A 22,155-nucleotide genomic window follows, 5' to 3' on the forward strand; every position below is an offset into this window, starting at 1 on the left:
ATATGAAGAAACTGTTGCAACAGTAAAAAATATCAATAAACCACCTGCTACAGTGACTACAAGAGAGGTCATTTAATTATGTGTACTGCGTTGTTTGCTTATTAACTATTCCTGTATTACATTTCTTGTAATTTAATAGTTGTGGTTGGATGTTGGATGCTTCATTTTTTTTGATAATCGAGAACGAGATCATGTTGGATGTAAACATTGTAAATGTCAATATTCAACAATGCTGGAGAATTATTCCCAAAGTATAAGGAGAATTATGAACGAGATCATGTTGGATTTAATAACATACTTGAAAAACTTTTAATTCGAAATCAAAACTCTCTGTTGATCTTTACACATTAAGACGTAATTTACTAAGATGTTTAAGAATAGTAGGGCGATTGAAGCATCTAAAGATTTAGAATGAAACCAAAAATATATGGTTATCTCGTTTTTATAAAAAAGAGTTTCACTATTAAAAAAGGAGAAATACAAAAATGTGCAATAACACATTTATCACTATTATTCATACATGCTATGACGACAAATATTTTTGAAGAATGATTCTTAAGCATAATGAAAATATTCTTTAGAGGCGTTCGCCAACAAATGAGGTTTTTTGTTTTGTCATACCTAGGAATTGTAATGAAATATATATAACCATTATAATATTCTAAATTTATGTTGTTCATTATTTTTAAAATTTACACATTTATATTGATGAATTTCCCTGAAGTTTCAATGGATTTTGAATTACTATATATATATTACACTCACCTTAATTTGTTAATCAAATAATTTCTTAGCCTTGCGAAATATGAAGTTCCTAGCTTTTTCCTTCCTGTTGTTCTTCCCTTTTGCAATTACTCTTGCTCTAGCTCTAAACTCTGAAGAAACGTCTGTCAAAACAAAAAAGATCAACAAACATGCTGTATTAACTATCAAGGTAATTAAAGACACCTTCATCACTTGATTATTATTTTTTTAAGTAATATTTTAAGTCACTTTTGTAATTTAATTTTATCTACAGGGTTCATATGGAGATCTTATTGATTGTATTGATAAAAGAGAACAACCGGCTTTGAGAGGCCACAAAATTCAGGTAAAAAGATAATATCAGAAATAATCATATGTTAATGAGCTTCTTGTCGTACTTTTTTCACAATGATTTTTTACATTGCATGCCTAGCCAGAGATATGGATTAACAGTATTTGTTTGTCTTAATTATAGAGAATGCGTAAACAATTGTCAAAAGTAGAGAAAGAGCAGTCAGAGGGTAGGATTAACAAAGCATCTCAAATTTGGTCGGGAAACGAGACTATTTGTCCCAAGGGTACTGTTCCCATTCGACGAATCACATCTGCCAATACTACTACAACTGAAAATTCTACATCTAATTTCGAAGGGAAACAACACTCTTTCTATCGTCAACTTCGTTTTACTGGAGAGCATGCGGTATTTTCAATCATTTATATTTTTATTTTCAAAAAAAAAGTTAAGATATATATATGTGCATGGTAGATATTATACCTTTACTTATGCATTTTATGTCATGGTTATAGTTTGCAGTAGCTATTTACGATGCACCAGAAGGGATATACGGGGGAGCAGCAATTTTAAACTTATGGAAGCCATCGGTCGAGATGGGAGCTAGAGGCAGAGAGTATAGTAGCGCCCAGATTCGAATCAAAGCAGAAAATGCAAATAACGAATTTGATGTTATTGAAGCTGGATGGCATGTTAGTATTTCTTTTCATATATAAGCTCAGTTATATATTATATGATTAGAAGTTGTATTTGAGAATTTCTAAAACTTTTGTGTTTGAGTTAGGTCTTTCCATGGTATTACACTGCGGAGGACGATGACGTAGAAGATGATAAAGCAAGATTTTTTATTTCCTGGACGGTAATTAAGCTCAAATTTAGTTTTGTTATTTTCTCAATATACTAATTACTTTGTGAAACTTTGTTGGATGTTATTGTATATGTAGCACCATATATACAAATCGATTTAGAAAATCTCATGTGAATATATATTAATTCAAATTTATGTATAGAATGATTCGTATTCAAGGGCATGCTACAATATGGATTGTGATGGATTTGTGATGCAAAGTAATGATGTAGAATTTGGAAGTGCATTTGAGTTAACATCAACATATGACGGTGAACAAGAAGATATCTCTGTCGCAATATGGAAGGTAAGTTTAGCTAGTAATTAAATTTGGATACCTCTCTCTCTCTCTCTCTCTCTCTCTCTAATACAATTTATTGTAAATTTTGCCTGCAGGATTCCCAATCAAGAAGGTGGTGGTTGAAGTATAATGATATAGTGGTAGGTTATTGGCCAGAAGAGTTGTTTACTCACTTAAGAACAAGAGGCACCAGGGTAGACTGGGGTGGTGAGGTGTTCAACACCAAACAGAACAACAGATTCACATCAACAGAAATGGGTTCTGGTCACCTTGCGAACCAGGGATATGGGAAAGCAAGTTATTTCAAACACCTAGGAGTTGAAACTTCAGGTACTGGACATCATTGGATTTCACCCCATAGCGTTAGAGGATTCGTGAGCGACCCCAATTACTACACCATTCAACCTCATGCTGACATTGATGGCTTGGGCAATGGCGGCTTCTTCTTTGGAGGTCCAGGCAACAGGAATCCTTCATGAAAATTGATCTTTAATAATAAAAAATAGAAAAAAAACATTGCCAATAAAGTTTCGTAAGGAAGAATAATGAATGTGAGGACTCTATTTTATATCTGGATTAATATGGAGGTCTCACTGTACTACTAGCTGGTCAGCTAGAGGTATATGAAGAAAACAAATAAGGGTTATTTTCCATGCCAGTTGAAACTTCAATCTCAATTGCTTGATTGTTTCTCTTTGTCGTTTATTTAAATAAAATATATAAGTTTGGACATTGTATATATCAATATGCAATGACGTGACATGTTTCAGGGAATTATTCCTAAGCATCATGAGATATGCTTTTGAGAAGTTTAAAGTAAACAAGGAATTACTCCAAATTTGTCTTTTGAGAAGTTTCGGCATGAAATGCTTATGGTTGGATGTACTCCAAATTTGTCTTTTTCAATTCGAAATACTATGAAATATAATTGCTAAAACAAATATACGACATATTCCAAGATGATATATATATACATATATCTTGGCTCTGTAAGCTATGAAGTATATGAAGTTCCTGGTTGTTGCTTTGCTGGCATTGTTCCTTTCTACCAATACTCTTGTTTTAGCTTTGAATGCTTAACCGATGGAGAACTCATTGATTGCTTTGATAAAAACAAACAACTAGCTTTGTTCACCTACATTGAAAATTTCACAACACCTAACACAAAACACTTGAAAATAGTGACGTCAACTTAGAATTGTACCATCCACTTTGGAAATATCACGAAACCATTAATTGCATTGATAAAAACAAACAACCGGCTTTTGATTATTCACTTAAAATATCACGAGACCTAATGCAAAACATTTGAAAATGTGACTTTAGCTTAAAATCAAACTCTCGACCTCGGATGAGATCCTTTACGCTCATATTAGTCTGAAGAGACGACCAACTAAGCTATCACCGAGTGGTTGAGTGTTAACTTGTACTTCGTAGTAATAGCTTTTTTGAAGTGTCTAAGTATTAAGATATAATATCTAATTGTGTAATTACCAGAGACTACCAAATTACAGCAACTGAAGAGCAGTTGCTAAACCTAATCATACACTTAACAATTGGGGCCGAAACTGGGCTTATCTGTGAGTGTTTCGATTGACGCTTATCGGTCCTCACCTCCGCTCTACGAAGTAAACCTCCCGAAAATCCACTTTCTGATCCACAACAATCTTCTTGGGTCGGGTCATCAAGTCGTGTCACCGCGCACAAAAACATGACTCCATACTAAACTTGCAATAGAGATTGCATTCAAGGAGTCTGACTCCACTATCAAATTAGTCAGTCATTAGGTGAGAAATTTTTGTACGAGCAGGCCTAACAACTCTTGTATACTTGTCTTCACCTCTCGAAACTTACTCTCGTAATGTTAATTTCTTAAGAAAGCTCGCTTGATTGGATGCAAAGAACAATAGTAAAATTGTAGTTGGGTGATAAATTTTTGTGGGAATGGGGCTAACGGCTTGAGTTTATGTCCATATCGAATATCTAAATGACAATCTTGTATGATGTCATTTTCGATTATCCAAAAAAAGTATATTATTCGATTTGTGGTTGTTTTTTTTGTTTCATGTAGTTTGGGCTTCGATAGTAAATCCAAATTAAATAGCTTAAGCCTAGAATTTAATAACATGTCGTTTGGGCTTCAACGTTTACGTTCATTTTATATAGAAGTTTCAGAAATTACTAGAACGAGTTTTTTCTTGTAAGGACAATTTTGTTTTTCAAGGAAATTTCATAATTAGATTCATATGTTCCTATTTCTTTTGATGCCAACCATGATTATATTATTTCCCTTTTGTTTTTCCAGTTGTCACAAATAGAAACCTAACTTTACATTCTTGTCTTGAATTTTTTTGTAATAGTTTGTAAAAAACAAAAAACCAAAAACAAAGGGCTTCGTGACTGCCATGTAATAAACCCTTTTATTGTCGTTATATAAATTTTTACGCCAAATGTCTTGTCTTCACATGTCGATGCACTTACAATGGTGCACTTATGTTGGCTCATGGAGCACTTTTGCTGGCCCAGCTTAGTCAAATTTCTTAAGCAAGATGACTTGGTTGGACACAAAGAACAATATTAAATCATCAATAATACACTAATTTTTCATATAACCATATTTTTCTTGATGTCAAATTAAGAGAGAAACTCTTGGTCTATAAGTAGCCAACATTGTGTCTTCTTTTTTTTATTTCACTTGGGTAGCCTTGAGTGGAGACTCCAAAATAATGACGGATTTGTCTATGCATTCTCCTTGTCATCTTTTAACTTCCCTTTGGTTTCAAACAGAACTATATATACACCTTTATATATATATATATATATATATATATATATATGATGTATGTTAATTATACAAGCTTCAATCTCCAAATCAATTGATTTCTTGGGTTCACAAGTTATGAAGTTCTTAGGTTTTAGATTTTTGCTATTTTTCCTCTTCTTCTTTACTACTCCCATTTCGGCTCTCAACCACAAAAGATACGAAGAAAGTGTTGCAACCGTAAAAAAGATCAATAAACCACCAGCCACAGTGACAAGAGAGGTAATTGAGTCCACTGCGTTGTTTGCTTATTGATTTGACTTAACTATTACTGTATTTCATTTGGTGTAATTTAATAGTTTTGGTTAAATGTTGGATGCTTCATTCATTTTTTTTGATGATCGAGAATGAAATCATGCAAATTTGTTATTTGAGCATTTGATATGAGTCTAAACTCGGACTGTTAAGCTTACATACACAGAAATTTCTCAACTGAAGACAAGAGTATTGTTTTCAATGGGAATTAAACTCAGAGATCTCCGGAATCCATAAATCTATCGGATGCTTCATGTATAGTCCACAAAATATCCACCATATGCGGCGACTAATCTTGTAGCAGCATATAGTTCGGCAGTATGCCACGCCGTTAGCCTCCTTCCAAGTATGATTAAAGACAACAGGGGCAAGAGTCTGCACAAGGCTAGCTGGTAATGGCATTGAAGTGGCCTGATCCATGGTCCATGGATTAGTAAGAGCCATTTCGAAGCCAAGAGACTGCTGAGTTAAGAGAATCCGATTTCAACAGAGGAGATATTAGAAAGAAAAATAATAAAATACTAATAAGTTGATTAGTAATACATATTAATTATTTTTAAAAAGGATTTTCATGGGTGTATTTTATTTTTTTAATTTTTTTCTAACGGTGTTTAATTGTCCATGGTTGTAAATGCAGAAAGACGACTTGAAGATGAATGGCATTAATAGAACAAATTTTGTGTATAAATTCAAAAGGAAGCAACACCCTTTTTATCGTCATTCACTTGATACGAGTGATCACTACAAGGTGTTTTTGGTTATTTTGTTTACTCCTAAAAATAATGAAGATTTGTCAATTATATATATGCAATATTTTTACTCCTACTTTGAATCAATGATTTTAGTATGCAATGGCAATATATAAACCACTACGAAAGGTAGAAGGAGTACAAGCACGTATAAACCTATGGCAACCGTCAGTTGCTAGCACGATGGCTGAGAGCAGCTCTCAAATTTGGATCAAAACAAAAGTAAATGGAATTATCAATACAATTGAAGCGGGATGGCATGTTAGTCTTTCTCTCTATCAATAATTTATTTTCTTTTCTTTTCTTTTCAATTAGTGTAACTTGAAAATAAAAGTTACAAATTTTGTTTTTCAACGTCCTCAACTTAGGTCTTCCCTGGGTTTTATCACGACAACAAAACAAGATTATTTGTTCGTTGGACCGTCGTAAGCTCATACTAAATTCATATTCAACTATCTTCTTTTTTTTTTTATACATATTTTCATAAAATATAAATCTTGTTCAAATTTATATAGCGTAATGCGCAAGGGACTGCGTTGGGATGTTACAATTTAGTGTGTCCGGGATTTGTACAGAATGATAATGTAAATATGATAGGACAACCCTATAATCAAGTATCAACCTATGATGGTCTACAATGTTATTCCACAATTCAAATCGTGAAGGTAATTAAAAGTTATTTTTTTAAAAAAATATCTCCCTTTTTTTTTAAAAAAAGAATAAGAAATTGAATTTGGTTTTTAAATCAGCATTTAAGTACAGGACATTGGGGGTTGATAGTGGAAAACATTCCAGTGGGGCATTGGTCAAGCCACAACTTTACTCACTTAGCAGAGGGAGCCACACATGTATATTGGGGTGGCAAGGTGTGGAGCATAAACAGCGACAATGAGCGTATATCAAAAGAAGAGATGGGATCTGGGAGATATGCACAAGAGGGAAATGGAAGGGCAAGTTCTTTCGACTCACTAGGAGCCGCATTTCAGAATGAGGGCTTCCATTCGGTTACGCCCCACAACTTGACATATCAGTACAGCGGCCCATGCTATAGCATCAGCCATTATAATAGTGGCTTCTTTTATGGAGGTCCAGGCGTGGGTCCATTATGCATTGTTGCTAATTGATCTCCGATTACTAAAGTTCCTACTTAATAAATGTAATCATTGATGCTAAGCTCTATCTAAACTAAAGCATCAAACTACCGAGTTTTAATAATAACGAAAATAACTACCCAGACCTTGGCCTACTTCCTCTTTGGTATAATAATGAAACCTCATTCAACAAAGCAAAAGAAAATGGTCAAATAGGTTTCCGGCAAGTCTCCACCGGAGTAGACCCGGTCCCAAAATCAAGAAGTAATTTTTTTTCTTTTTTTTGGTTTAACAACTACAAAATAAAAAAAGAGACGGCTCCGATACTAGTTGAAATCGAATTGAGCCTCAAAACATTAATCCATAAAGAAATCAAAATCATATGATACTAATCTCACCCATTGGGGCGTGGCTTCGAGTCATGCCCCTTCTCACACCCTTTGTTTCAAAAAAAAAAAAATTCTATTTGAATCTCTTCAAGTATGTTAAAACAAAGAAAAAAAGAAGTCCTTTGAACATGAATGGTAGGAGCTCCCATAACAATCGAAGAAGCAGTGCATTCAACAGATGAAGTTAGCCTTACTCTCAGAACAGAGTTGGTTTGGTAACGATCCCCCGCCTCGTCCGGTAAAGCTGCTCCTCTCTCTGGCCTTGAAGCTCGCTCTTCAACCCGTACCGTAGCCTGTACAGTCGGCTATTCTCCCTATTGAGTCGGGGTTTACCTCCATGGCCCATCGAAGAAGATGAAGATGGTGGAATGGATGAAGGATCTCTAAGAGCTTCCATGATAAGAGCTTGTGTCCACCCCATTATGGCCCATTGACACCCCCAGTAAGCTTCCAAAGGAAAACAACCCGAAGATGACCACGCGAGCCGAAAATAATAGCCGCAGGAACCCGTAGGCGAATGAAGGAACGGACCATAGCCCGGCCCAAGGGACACCATCAAGCATGATCCAAAAGAGCAAGAATGCCATATGGGCCCAATTTCAGCAACAGTAATAACTGGGCCCTAAACAGTGCCAGCCCACAGACCAAGAAGCTCAATGTTAATGAGCCCACAACCTTAAAGCATTAAAGCAACCCAAAAGGAACAGCCCGCAACCAGTGCAGAAGCTCCATTCCCCAACACTCACCGATTATCCGGCTCCAACTCGGATCCCCTTGCCTTCTTGTATTATGAATTACTATAATCGTTAAAATATTAACAAAAAAATAAAAAAAGATTGCGAAAATGAATATTTAAGTTTTAGAGAACTGTTTAGATGAGCTGATATGAATTGTATACTACTAATGCAAGACAGTGAAGGCATTGCACCAGATGGTAGTACATTACTCCAAAATGAAAGTTTTTCCTCTCTGATTTCCCTTGGAATCTTCAAGAATATGGATGAATCCATTGCTGCTAATTTTGAAGGCTAGAGGGGAGCAATTAGGAGAACTAGTGATCATTTATCCTTGCAAGTCGTTTCTGCCATGACTGATGATTCATACTTTATCTTTCAATAACACGCCTGCTGTTTCTATATTCTCCAGGATCCTTGTCCATATCGTATTCTTTTGACCCTCCACGCCACTTATTTCCAAACCCTTCTTGTCCGGCTCCTTTGGAATTGTGAAAGTCACTCCTTCTGCCATTCATTTTCCAACCACTGTGGTCTTTACTTCCAAACCCTCTATGTTTACCACGAGACATTGAAGATGATCCATCAAAATCATCACCAAAGGAGCTCCGACTACCTCTCTTCCCATTTGATCTCATTGAAGATGATCCATCAAAATCATCACCAAAGGAGCTCCGACTACCTCTCTTCCCATTTGATCTCAATTGTGCATCCCTGCCAAAGTCAAAATCACCGCGACCATTAAATTTGTTTCTCCTACCACCAGGTTCTATATTTTTCTTTCGAGACCTATTTTCCCGAGAATGAAGGTCATGATCATCAGATTCTGAGCCAGAAAAGGAACTGCCAGAACGCCTTCCTTTCTGTTCCCTGGATCGAAAATCATTCTCTGCATCAGATTGGAGCCCAAATTCTTCATCTGAGCCATAGCTTAATCCCCTAGAGGGACCAGTAGAGCCTCTTCTTCTACTTCTATCAGCTACATGACTGGATTTCCAGTTGGAGTGAACTGAAAGCTCTTCATCTGAATCAAAATCCATTTCATCACCCTCAGAACCAAAGGGAGTAGCCTTCCGACTCACAGATTTAGGTGGCTTACGGTAAGGTGGGGTTCTTGTTCTATGACCAGGAGACACCTTATCATCAGAATCTTCAATATCATCAGAGTCCGAAAAGCCTTCAACCTCAGAAAAGGAAGCCCTACGTACTGAGTCATTATTTTGGGTGTCCAGCTCATAGCTATCAACATTGTCTTCATCAAAATCATCAAACCCCATTCCAGGTCTATTATGATGAGGATTAGAATATTCTGTTGCACGAAACCTTGGATTTCTACCAGATATATTGGAGTCGTCTTCAGGTCCCCTGAAATTTCCTTCCCGAGGCCTACTGATTAAAGGAGAATCTTCATTCGTTACAGCAGAATCTCCATACTCAAAAGCAGCTACATCTGCCCCATCAGATTCGTCATCGTCAAAATCAAAATTCCAAGCTTTGGAAACCTCATCACGACTAGCAATCTTATCCAATCTTGTTTTGCCACCACGTTGCGTTGCTTGCATTTGATTCTCCACGAACTCATCAGGCGGGCGCTTGCAATCACAATGAAAACATGCCATATTTCTCCTATAATTCAAGAAGTTACATCTGCCACAACATAGATTCAGCAATAAGCAACATAGCAAACATCCTTTAATTATCATAAACAAATTAGACAACTCATCATACAACACATCATCCGTGACAAACAGACTTATAAGTCAAGCCTGATGTCACATAAATTAACATCAAACACATGCAAAAGGGATCACGTGCAGAATGTGCAGTGGATTGGTTGAGGACACAAGAGCAGCGGTGCATCAAGAACTTTTAAAAAACTTACTGAGGGCATTCCCATTCTCCGGGAAGCAGCTGTCTCTTTGGCCGCTTAGCATCACACTGAAGGCACACTGTATTCTTTGCAAAATTCATGAAATCACACCTGAGACAAATATTTAGCATCTTTAACAAATTGTCCACGAAGACTACAGAGATAATTTAAAAGCAGAAAGTAGGATAAACCAATACAAGATTTATAACATGCTTACATATGAGCATCACATGGCCAATCACTTAGTGATTAGGAAACAAGTAATCCAGAGACATCATCTTTTCTTTCTTTCTTTTTGTTCCATTTTTTCTCGATCTCATTATCACTTGAATCACATATTCATTGTTTTAGAATAGAGATCCTTGTAGCACCAATAAGAGAATAAAGATAAATTGGCCTTGAGCATATGATAAGATATTAAAGAAGTTACATACTTGGGACACAGCCAATCCCCCTTTTTCATCTCAACATCATCACGTCCAACTCGTTTCTTAGGAGGGGGAGGAGGTTGCTTCACTTTTGGTGGAGGCCTTTTAATTATGGGTGGGGGCAGATTTGGATCTATCGGAACAGCACTCAATTTGACAACCTCATGAAGCAACTTGCGGACCACAGTTTTCAAAGATTTCTGCTTCATAAGAGACTTGTTGACTAGAGAGCCATTTATGGGATCAAAACCATAGGCTAATAGGACGCGCATAATATCAATAGTTCGTGCCTCGTCCTCTTTATTTGTTAGTAGATATGCTCTTTCACAAGAGCTCCTCAAACTGCAGGAACTGCAAACCTGAATTTTAAACGAGGAATCAGAAAAAATCAAAATCATGGTCAAGTACACAAATAGGTATTAGTGGGCCAACATGAATTAGACAAAGCAAAAGTAAATGCACACCAAACAAGGGAGAAAGCCAAAACCAAAAACATCTAGGTTACCCCAGTGAAATGACTACATAAAATGACACCACATCAGTTGACAGCTAGAAGCCTCAAGAACACAAACAGCCAAGATATAAAATCATTTACTTAGGAATGCAAAATAACTTCTAATTTATGCAGAAAGACTTATTTATTACCACATACAAAGGCCGGGTTTACAATTGCTTATTTTTGTCCGCCGCCACTTCCTGCATTTGCTTATTTTTCAGAAGTCAATATTCGATAACAACTTTAAATGCTTTTTTAATGGGAAAAAAAAATTATTCAAGCACCAAGGGGGTGCAGCCCAAAAAGATTACAAGGGATAGAGATTCATATGATCAAAAGCATTCCTTGAGAAAGACGAACTCCAAAATATAAGGCACTCAAACCACCTATATGTGAATGTATCTATGGAGGACTCGTTGTTGAAGACTCTATTATTCCTTTCAATCCAAATCATCCGCATCACAGACATTGGCACCAGTCCTATGAAGCTCCTATAGACTTCCAGGCTATCAATTCCTTTTCCACTGAAGAGTTTGTGACCCAACAAATGCCCAACATCATCAAAGCATTTGCCCAAACTTTAATAGATCAAGGGCAGTGCAAGAGAAGAGAACTAATTGATTTCAGGTCTGCCTTACATAAGCAACATCTATTCACCAGTGAATAGCCCCTCCTTCGCAAGTTGTCCATTGTTAAGATTCTACCCCCATACAACCTCCCAACAAAAGAAAGCAGCTTTAGGAGGAGCCTTAGACTTTAGATGTTGCTCATACAAATCACCTAGTGTTTTTTTCTTCGAGGCTTTTAGAACTAGATAGAGGACTGCATTTAAAAGCTACCTTCTTTTGCTCCATTGTCCTTGGCCGCGGAAGGTGCGGTTTATTGAACTAAACCTACTGGGAATCAACTGGGTCAGTGCTGTTCTATATTAGAAGAAACGACTTCGTAGTAGAGTTCTCTAACTACTTACAATACCAAGAAAAAGATCATTCAGCTAGTCCCAATGCCCATTATAGGGTTGATCTGGATTGTGAGGAATAAAAGAATCTCCAACTTTAAATTTTTGGCACATAGATGCTTTTGTTGACAATTGGTTTGGTTGTATCAAATTTCGGACTTTTCATACTTGCAAAAACATTTTAGAGGCCATTAGCTTAGTAATCTCATAGTTCTTCTATTATCCTTCTTGGTGCTTTAATAAATTGACTTCCCATTTGACAGAGCATATTCCAAGATTTCCTTCATGGTTTAGAAGAACTTTGTACTAAACTATAAACATTTCAACAATGCCTCTATATGTTGGTAAACTTACCAAAAAAGTAATTACTAAGAACTAACCATGAAAAAAGCTAATACCAATCTTACAACAGCTTATAGAGATGGCTAGTAAAAGCCAACTTTATAAGTTACAACAAGCATTTTATTAAATAACATCAATGCCAAAGTGGTCCAAAATTCACAGAGGGTGAAAGTACAAGATAAAATGCAATAAAAGACTATCAGAAGAGTCATCAACATATAGCAGAAAAAATGTTTAGCAAAATAAAAGAAACAATGACTTACATCTCCTTCATCAAGGTGAACATGCTTTCTCAAAAGTTTTGCAGAGAAAACCACTTTCTTGTCTGCAGTGGGGCAACCGTAACCAACCAAAACTTGAATATCCTGCCTTGACAATGACCTGAAATCAAATTACTATCTCAGCACAAGTCAAGCACAGTGAGTTGCTTCGAGTGACACCAACAACCAAATGAATAAAAAATACAAACTGAATTTCATAATATAATACATTCAAATAATTTCTCAATTTGACCTCTGATATTCATTAATAACTAATGAGAATTGAGAAGTCTTTCTTCTGTCCTCATGAACGTCATTTACTTTCCAGTAAACGGGAAACCACAATCTATTTGTCAAACACTCAACTTGAGTGGGTGTATTATCAGAGACAGATTACCTAGAACAACAAAGATTTTCAACAACACAATCATTTCCATTCCCTGTGAAAAACGAACACTTTGCAGTTTGCACAACAATTCCCCACCATTTGGTCACTTATATTCCAGTGCATTTTCGAACTGAATTTAAACTTCTCTTGAAACCCCAAAACCCACAAATACATGCCCTTACGGTAATATCAACACTCTGAAAGCCAACAGCTCCAAGAATAATTCATAACATCAACAACTTTTCCATACAACTCAATGCAGCAAATCATCTGTCATTTCTATTAAGAAATGCTTATTTTAACTAATTGCAGTCAGTTAGCATTTTATCACTAAATTACACACCAGCTTAACAATTTTCAATCACTTTCCAGTGCAATATTAGAAATTCACCTCAGGATATCGAATCGGTCTTTTCCAAAGTTAAGACATGCAGTCTGGATGGTCTTAAAATCCGAGAAATCAATGCCCACACCATCAGCATCCGCATTTTCAGGCACATCAAGCCCCAATTCTTGCACAATTTTGTCTTCATCTCGCCTCTTGTGATCGAAGTAGTTCTGCTGCACTAACCTCTCCATAAGCTCTATCCACTCCGGCCAGGGATGCACCAACTCCACCTCATTCTTCTTCTTCTTCACAACCCCTATTCCCAACTGAGGCGAGCTCCCCTCGAGTTCAGCTGGGTTAGTCTGAGTCAACTCGGCAGACCCGGTCGGATAGGAACTCCCCAATTCTGGGTTTTGTTGGGTGGGGTTGTTTCTAGATTGGCGCCAAGCGCGGATTTTCTGGAGAGTCTCGTCCTTCTGAGAGCGTTCGCGTTCGATGGAATCTATTTGGTCGAACACGAAGGACATGCGAGCAGAGAGAGAAGAGGGCTTAGGGGATTCCGGCGAGGTGGCGGGAGAGGCAGAGGCGGTAGAGAAGGGTTTAAGGAGACGAGAGAGAATAAAATTAGGGTTTTGAGAGGAGAGAGAGAAACGTCTCCTTAGTTGTAAGAGATGAGAAATTGAAGACTTCGCCATAACGATAACGAATTCAGGACTGAACAACAAAACCCTCCATGGAAATCGAGTTTGCTTAAACCCTCTGCGGTTGTTTCTGCTTTCTTTACTGGGTCGACGAAAAGAACCGAAGAACACAATGTTTGGGCCTTGGATTTCATTTCAAAGCTCATATGCCCCTTTTCGGCCTTAGTTAGGCTGATTCAATCCGCCAAAGAAGATGCAATTAAGAAAATAGAAGGATCACAAATTGGGCCCAAATTGAATGGCCACGAAGTGTTTTTTTAGATAAGCGAGAGTGTGGAGCTCAAATTTTGGTAACACCTAATTGAAATACGAGTAATGTTACATACCCCAAAAAAAGATTTTTATTTTAGGCCCGTCTACGTGGCATGTAGAAGAAGGCTCCTATACGGACGTTTGCAACCTATAACTTATAAATTACAAGCATCAATAATTTTCATGTGTTGGACCCCTCAACAAAACCAAATGTCGGAGTTTTGACAGAAGGTAAAAATCGGACGCCCGTATGTGATCTTTTTTTCTTAAAATAACTATTGATTATAAATACACATGTAGGACCTACTGCACATTGATTGAGATTCAAATGAAGGTCATATTTTGGGAGTCTCAAGTATTATTTATGAGTATTTATCTTAACCACCTTCATTGAAGGGTTTGTTGGCAATACCTACGGAATTCATTGACCTATTAGGTTTAAAAGATTATTAAATATTAAAATTAAAATGTTAGGTCACAATAAAATTAAAGATGAACTTTTGTATAGATAGCACATTTCCAATTCCAACAAAACAAACAAAAAAAGTATATAATTATGACAAGCAAATTTAAAATTAAAATAAAAACAAAAACATTATATGAACTTGGTGCCTCTGTTAGAGAGTCCAAATACTTCACATATCAAATAGTATTATTTGTATTGATTTATTTATATGATTTGGATATGCATAAACATTCATCTACTATTTGTATAGCACTAATTGTTGCTTGTTCTTGATAAGAAGCTTTAGATCGAGACACTATTGGGAATTCCCTTGCCAGTAAGTCCACCTTCACTAGTAGGATACATCAATGTGTAAGGCACCTTAATAGGGCCAACCCTGTTCTTCAACCTCTCATCATTGTTCATTTCAATGATTTTGTCCTCAATCCCTCCAAGCTTTTCTGCAAATCTCTCAAATGCTTTCAATGGAGCTTCATCTGCAGTCCATTCAGGAGTGTCTCTTTGTCCTAGATAGACCTCGTCCGATGAATGCCTCGACAAAATCTCTATCAATGAGATACCAAGAAGAGTTTGTAGTTGTGAAGTGATTGTTTTCAAGAATGTCTTGTCAGGGTTCGATTCGAGCTCAGCGTACTCAGGAGTTCCTTTTTCAGGCATGAACCTTCTGCTTATCGTTGGACGGTTTGGGAGGTAACCTGCAAATGGATATTGTCCAAAGTTGATTGAAGCATGGAGTGCAGAAGCTATCCAAATGATGATGGTGCATGTTTCTATCAAGTCTTGAAGAGTCTCCATTTTAGACCACCAGGGTTCATCTTTCTTGTCACCATGGCCTACCTCGCGGAGTTCCTTCCACCACGATTGGAGCTCAGCGTCATTTTGAACTGTCTCGTCGTTTTGATAGTAGAAGGAGCAATAGTCCTTCACCCATGTTTTGATTGCAAACCAGATTTCAAGTCCATCAACAGCATATGGATAGTCCTTTATCAGTAAGTTAAGACCGTGTCGCGAATTAGGATCCTCAACTGCTATTCCTCTGAAAACACATAAAGGAGAATTAATGAGGGACTAGTGAAATTGTTTTTGATGAATGAGCTCGGTTTGGGAGTTTTTTTTTTACCTCTTTTTGAGATCTTCAGGGAGAGCTTGTTCATTGAAAACCCAGTTTTTATAAACAACAGAAGACAGTTCCATTGCGAATTTTCCAGGAAAAACTGTTGACTCCAGTATTCCACCAGCATTGATGAGTGCCTGCCTGGCCAACGCGTTTATATTCATCGTGTCGCGGAAATGAGGATGCAAGAGCTTGTGAATAGGGTGAAGCACACTGAGCTGCCTATTTGTTGCAATAACAAATGGTTCCATCACTGCATGAGTGTTCAACCTGTCACAAAATTCACACACATTTTATAAAAAAAAACCCTTAATCAAATCCACATGCTTTGGATGATTTGAGACAGTATTATTCATACCAGTGGCTAATAAGCTGATGAACACCGGAGTCATTTACAGCGACATATGCTTTCGCGAGCTGCCAAATGGAACCTTCGACGCCACGTTCAGCTGGAGTGTATACTGTACTAATGGCTCCAAACTTATCTCCTTCTGGATGCGGCAAACTCAATTCAATCGCTAATGGCTTTAGCGTCCCATCATCGAGCAAGAAAAGGAGTGTCCGGGATGCATAAGTCTTTGTTGAGGTACTGTCATTGATCCTCCTAAGGTACGGCATTAGCATGTCGTGGTGATCCAATATGAACAGCCTGCTGTTCTTGATTGCCTATTGAGCAAACACCAATTTTAGGTAACAGGAATCCTGAAACTACTGATTGTGACTATAATATGAACATTACCATGTCTATGGTCAGTCCATTGAGGCTTCCCTCTATGTGTTCTTCGGTTATTTTGCTATCCTGATCACCATATGTTTCAGGATCCAGCTTGCTTTTTGGGGGAAATTCCTGCAAAATGAATTGATATCTGAAATTAGGATTCCTGGATTTTCCTTCACTTTCTGATACTTTCTTGCCTGTGAGTATCAGAGAGGAAAATTTAATGGGAGAGAATGAATGTACCTCGAGACGATGAATAATCACAGGGTTCACTCCAGCAAGCATTTCTCTTGCAAATTCTTCATCAGTCCTCCATGCAGATTTATCCTCTGTCACGATTGTTCGAACGTCTCAGTCAAAATGCAGGACAAAAGGGTATGAAGAAGCACAGTTTTTAAGTTCTCATGAAACTCCAAAATGTCAGTTTCAAAATTTTACCTTGAATAACTTGAGGCATTGGGAATCTCAAGGCTCCTTCACCGTCAGACCGGAAAATTTCCTTAAGCAACTCTAGAGGAATGTTTTTCTTGATATTGTCAAGTAGAGGACCATCAGGGAGCTTAAACCCTCCTTCATAGAGCTTTAGTACATCTTCAAAGGAGTCGAATTCGTTCGGTGTACTGTCAAATAAGGCTTCAAGTTCAGGCCTAATGAACTGAGCTACTGATTTCAGTGCATAAGCAAGAAAATCTGATAACTTCAAATGACCAAATCGCTCGTCTCTTGGAACGTAAATGTTCAAGCTCATCAGAAGTGGCAATCTGCTCTCTGTATTAGGATCTGTTAACAAAATAGAAAATGTCAGACACTGAATTGTCACTCCATAGACAGTACTTTGAATGTCTAACTAACCTTTCTCTGCTGGTTTTCTGCCTGTTCTTCCTCTGCGCGGATAAGGATACTCAGTAGACCCTCCAAGAACCGGTCGAACATACTTGGGACCTTTGTCAGGATTACCCAAATCATTGTAGTAAGCATAATCATAAACCCTATCCCACTCCTTGAGCTCTCCATTACCATCACCTCTTAAGTTCACTAGCTCTTCTTCTCTATACTTACGCAGTGACTCCGGTGTTTGGCTTGGAAGATATGTCTACAAACACACATAGCATTGTTCAGAAAACAAACAGAAAGGTACCAAGAACGAAATCTCTGCACAAAGTACTTACCGTGTTGGAGAAGAAAACGCGATCATTTTTGTAGCGATGAGAAGGGTAAACCCATGAATTGCAAACAAAGTGGATTCTGCCTTGGCCTGGAACATTTTCAAGTGTCACAGTCTTAAGGTAGAATTCACTGTGATGATTGTTTCTTATCAGGAATGCCCCTGGAACTCCAATGTCTTCATCCGAATCAAACGTCACGTTGAATGCTGATTCACCGGCGACTAATGAAGTGCCTGTGGTGATCCAATCTTCTAAATTTGATGGCTTTCCTAGTTTCCCTTGCAACCCATTTTCTAACAGCCACAATAGTATCAGAAATTTATGATCATACAAGTTACTGATGCAAAAAAATTGGCCTCATTTGAAGTCATTATTTGTCATATGATCAGAATAACCTGATATGACCCAACTTATCTTAAACCGTAAACCCTAAACCGGTATTTTATCAGTAACCTGTTAGGTAGGTACTAAGCAGGTTGACAGCTTCCTTCATGAACATGGTTCATGACCAAGAACTTTGGTCTTACGGAGTAAGTTTAACAAATAGATAAAAGTTTAATTTAATGCAGCATATGCAGAGAAAGATCTTACTTTCTGAATTATAAAAGTAATTGCTTTCCTAATAATTAAAACGGTAATTAATGTAGTAGTTAACTGTCTAACTAAACTTTTTGTCTTACTTGTTATTCTTTAATTTCTTAAGTTTCATCAGCACTTACATAAGCATCATAAAATCCCAAACAAGAACAGAAAATTCTGCCATTCATAACTATCATTAAATATTGCCTTTGTCAGAATGAGCAGGCCATCTCTTTAACTATCATTCATAACTATCATTAAATATTGACTTCGTCAGAATGAGCAGGCCATATGAAAGATTGGAATCCTGATAAATATATATGTGTGTGTATGCATACATAATAAAAAAAGTGCAAATGGACTGGCAGGTTTGATTTGTGGGTGTGTTGACGCTTGACAGATTGACTCACTGTTGAGGGTGAGACAATTCCTTGAAACTTGTTTGAAACGATAGAATCTCTTTCTTTCCACAAAGAATCATGACTTTGAAAAAAGCAACAGAAGACCAAAAATAGATTTCTTTTTAAAACAAGAACAATTCAGCAGGCATGATCTCAGGATGGTTAAGTCCAAACTCGAGCCGAGTTAAGCACAAGTAAACCCACTCGACATATTAATTTTTTTTTTAACTGAGAACAACTCAGTAGACGTGCATTTTCAACAATCCATTAAGCCTAAACTCTGTCCGAGCTAGGCACGCATAGACCCGTTCACCAGGTTAGTTGGGCTGAGGCGAAAACACTTATAAATGGCTGCGCTAGCATATAATCGAGCTCCCGATCTTGAGTGCGATTCTTTACGCACTAAATCCGAAGAGATAACCAGTTAGGCTATTGCGAAGTGGTTAACAATAGACCTTAAAAGCTCTCAAACACAAAAATTAAGAAATAACTCACCATTAGCAGAAGCACTGATGAGTTGGAGGGAGACACCATGGCCAAACAACTCACGAATACCATCAAGAACAGAAGCATTGAAGTCATTGAAGTCCAAAACATTCTTCTTCATCAACACAACAGTGCCTTTGATCATCTTGCACTCATCACCTTCATCACACTTGGGTTTCTTGTTGTTCCCATTGAGCTTCTCAACAACATGTGACAACATCTCTCTTGATTGCTTCAGGAGATGAACAAAGGAAACAGAGAATATAATAATAAAAGTTCTGTTTGTTTATGATATTGATATGGAAGAGAGCAGGCTCTTGGCTTGATATTTATAGGGGGAGGGGGAGGACAAGACCAAGAAGCTTCACATTCACATTCACATTCACATTCTACTTTTTTAAAGACTTTGGTCTTGGTTGAAAGACCCTTCACTTTCTTATCTTAATATAGTTTTATTATCTATATATTTTTAATTGTGAGGATATATATGACCAGTCAGGCTCAAGTGTGGACGTTCGTAGATTTAGACCGTTTAAGTGGCCCCATTAACAATTCACTTTTTTTGTTTGAATTCTAGACCCATAAGAGCATCCACAATGGTGCTCTCCAAAATCCCGCTCTAAATCGGGTCCCAAACATGCCACATATGCATTTTAGACTTTTAATCCCACCATAATTACTCTTCAAACTAAAAAAATGCTACAATTGTATTATCTAAAACTCTCTCCAAAAATATATCCCACGATAATAAACACACATTTCTCCAAAAATAGATCCCGTTATAATAACCAAAAAAAATTCGGGGACGTTGCCCTCAGACCTCTACTTGGCTTTACTCATATTGATATAAAATCATGTATTCTCCCCTGTATATATAAACTTATTTTTCTATTAGGTTGTTACATATAAGTTTTACATAAACATTTGATAATATTTTACTATATAGTTGTGTGTTCATATTATAGTGTTATATCATTGGGCATATATGACGACGGATGTTTCACATTGGTGAAATTAAAAATTAGGAGAAGACTTTCATACATATATATATGTATATATGTATGTATATGTATCTATGTATATATGTGTATATAGAGAGAGAGAGAGAACTGGTCCATAACACATGTATAAAACTACTTCAATTTTTTAAATAAAAAAATACATGCATGTTCACACAATGTCTCTTCCATACTTGTCTCTCCAAATTCATGAAGCATATATTTTATGTGACTAGTTTGTTGAATTCTTACAATTAAATAATACCTTTCTAGTTCCATAAACACAGGAGCATCCTATTGTGTGTGTGTGTTTTGTGTATGTAAGAAGTTACAAAAAGAGACCAAGGCATAAATTCTTTATTTATATTTAGAGCTATATATATAGGTGTATGTGTATATAAATGCTACATATTCTGCTTTTGAGGCGAAGAATGATGCCCACTTGACAAAGCATGCATCTTTATCCTTTGAGAGAAAAGAAAAAGGACTGTTAGGTTTGAAATTCTCCAAATTGTGCTTCTTTTTTCTTTTTTTTTTTAATTATCATATATTCTTCTTGTTTCTTACTTTTTGTAAATATTTATAATATGTATAGTTACATCATTAAATCAAGAATAATTCTCTCATACTATTTATTAGCAGCCTTTCTAGACTATTAACATACCTTATTGTGCCATGATTATATGATAAATTAAGAAAGGTGTATGCTTAATTATCACCATCTCTTACACTAATTAATTATAATTCTAATCAACACACAAGAGTTGGTCCAATATTAGAGATCCACAAGAAATCCCAACCTGCAAGCCTAATTGGATATCTATATTGATATATGGTCCTCAAAATTCCATAAATACTCCATCATAAGAGTTCTCTTCTATGATTTGAATTTCTCATATTTTGGCAAAATTAGGTTCCAAATTATTTTCGGCATTCCAATTAAGGGCCAAATCCAGCAAAATTAAATTTTGACTCTGAATTGGGTTTTGGTACGTGCACTTGTTGATAATGGTTAGACACAATGATAAGTTAAACTATATCAACAAAACATGCATGATACATACATACATACATTCGAACAATGTATTCCACGACAGAAATAGTGCAATGAAACAGTGCGAGCGCGAGAGTTACTATTTTTACGGACGTCTGCAAGTGAGAACGCATGTATATATATTTTTTGGTAAGCAAAATTGCATTGAAAAAATATGTACAAGGGACATTCCCTAAGGGTAAAGCCACAAACAACGGAATCCAATAGGTCAAATAAACTCCAAAAGTGATAGGGATCCCAGTGAATGACACGTCACTCTCTGCTTCAATCATTAGGTTTTGTAGATCTCTACACCTACACTTACATCAATCAAGAGATAAGATGAATTACTGGGATGATTGAGATCTCATTTACTGGGATCTCTAACATTTTTGAATAAACTCAAGCAGAACAAGCAAAAAGATTATTGGTCATGCAAAATTCGGTTGGATGTAAGGAAAAAAAAAAAGGAAACGTGGTTACCTAAATATTAAAGCATGTGTTAGTTAGGGTTTTAATTTGAATTTTGGTTGTGGACCCATGAATGGTAGTTTTTGACCTTAAAAATGTTATCCAATAATACAAGTTATTGAATTTAACAAAACAATAATCAACAAGTTCACCAGATTTGAAAAAATATGAACACCATCATAGTTGCATGCAATTCTCAATAGCAACATGTTATTAATATTAGTTATTTTGTCATTTAATCCAATAAATTATCTTGTTGGATTAAGGCGTTTCACATCATTTATACATATTCTAACTCTCCCCTCACATGTGAGCCGTGCGATCTGACAACCCAACACGTGCACAACAAACGAGGCCCAACATTAGGATTACACACGTACACAAAAGCTCACACTTAGGGCAACAACAAATAAGAGAGTTTCAATTGCTGAAGCTGAGATTTGAACCCAAGATTTTCCGTCCGATACCAATGTTAAT

At 36.6% G+C, this 22,155-nt stretch overlaps 4 protein-coding genes across 5 annotated transcripts; 2 read left to right on the forward strand and 2 right to left on the reverse strand.

Moving 5' to 3' along the window:
* The first annotated feature begins 804 nt into the window (after window positions 1-804).
* Window positions 805-3,014, forward strand: LOC120009955. The gene is made up of 7 exons (XM_038860692.1): window positions 805-934; window positions 1,019-1,090; window positions 1,220-1,444; window positions 1,552-1,728; window positions 1,821-1,895; window positions 2,047-2,190; window positions 2,280-3,014. Exons 1-7 carry the CDS (start codon window positions 806-808, stop codon window positions 2,661-2,663), a joined length of 1,206 nt encoding a protein of 401 aa, XP_038716620.1. The 5' UTR covers window position 805; the 3' UTR covers window positions 2,664-3,014.
* A 2,877-nt stretch (window positions 3,015-5,891) lies between these two features.
* Window positions 5,892-7,133, forward strand: LOC120009496. Its single transcript, XM_038860114.1, has 4 exons — window positions 5,892-6,008; window positions 6,106-6,270; window positions 6,525-6,674; window positions 6,759-7,133. The coding sequence occupies exons 1-4, from the start codon at window positions 5,892-5,894 to the stop codon at window positions 7,131-7,133; spliced, it is 807 nt and encodes a 268-aa protein (XP_038716042.1).
* Window positions 7,134-8,420: 1,287 nt separating this feature from the next.
* On the reverse strand, window positions 8,421-14,058 carry LOC120009961. Of its 2 annotated transcripts, XM_038860699.1 has the most exons (6): window positions 13,357-14,058; window positions 12,581-12,698; window positions 10,528-10,880; window positions 10,106-10,204; window positions 8,906-9,870; window positions 8,421-8,839 (listed from the first exon to the last, which is right to left on the reverse strand). In XM_038860699.1, the coding sequence occupies exons 1-6, from the start codon at window positions 13,986-13,988 to the stop codon at window positions 8,595-8,597; spliced, it is 2,412 nt and encodes an 803-aa protein (XP_038716627.1). In that variant the 5' UTR covers window positions 13,989-14,058; the 3' UTR covers window positions 8,421-8,594. The 2 variants fall into 2 exon arrangements, with proteins under 2 accessions (XP_038716627.1, XP_038716626.1); XM_038860698.1 differs by having other exon boundaries at window positions 8,421-9,870.
* An 819-nt stretch (window positions 14,059-14,877) lies between these two features.
* On the reverse strand, window positions 14,878-19,476 carry LOC120009577 (probable linoleate 9S-lipoxygenase 5). Its single transcript, XM_038860219.1, has 9 exons — window positions 19,186-19,476; window positions 17,714-18,003; window positions 17,397-17,637; window positions 16,983-17,324; window positions 16,788-16,873; window positions 16,566-16,673; window positions 16,185-16,492; window positions 15,833-16,096; window positions 14,878-15,748 (listed from the first exon to the last, which is right to left on the reverse strand). Exons 1-9 carry the CDS (start codon window positions 19,394-19,396, stop codon window positions 14,995-14,997), a joined length of 2,604 nt encoding a protein of 867 aa, XP_038716147.1. The 5' UTR covers window positions 19,397-19,476; the 3' UTR covers window positions 14,878-14,994.
* Window positions 19,477-22,155: the final 2,679 nt, after the last annotated feature.

The sequence above is a fragment of the Tripterygium wilfordii genome, chromosome 11 (genome assembly GCF_013401445.1).
Source record: "Tripterygium wilfordii isolate XIE 37 chromosome 11, ASM1340144v1, whole genome shotgun sequence".
Classification (NCBI taxonomy): domain Eukaryota; kingdom Viridiplantae; phylum Streptophyta; class Magnoliopsida; order Celastrales; family Celastraceae; genus Tripterygium; species Tripterygium wilfordii.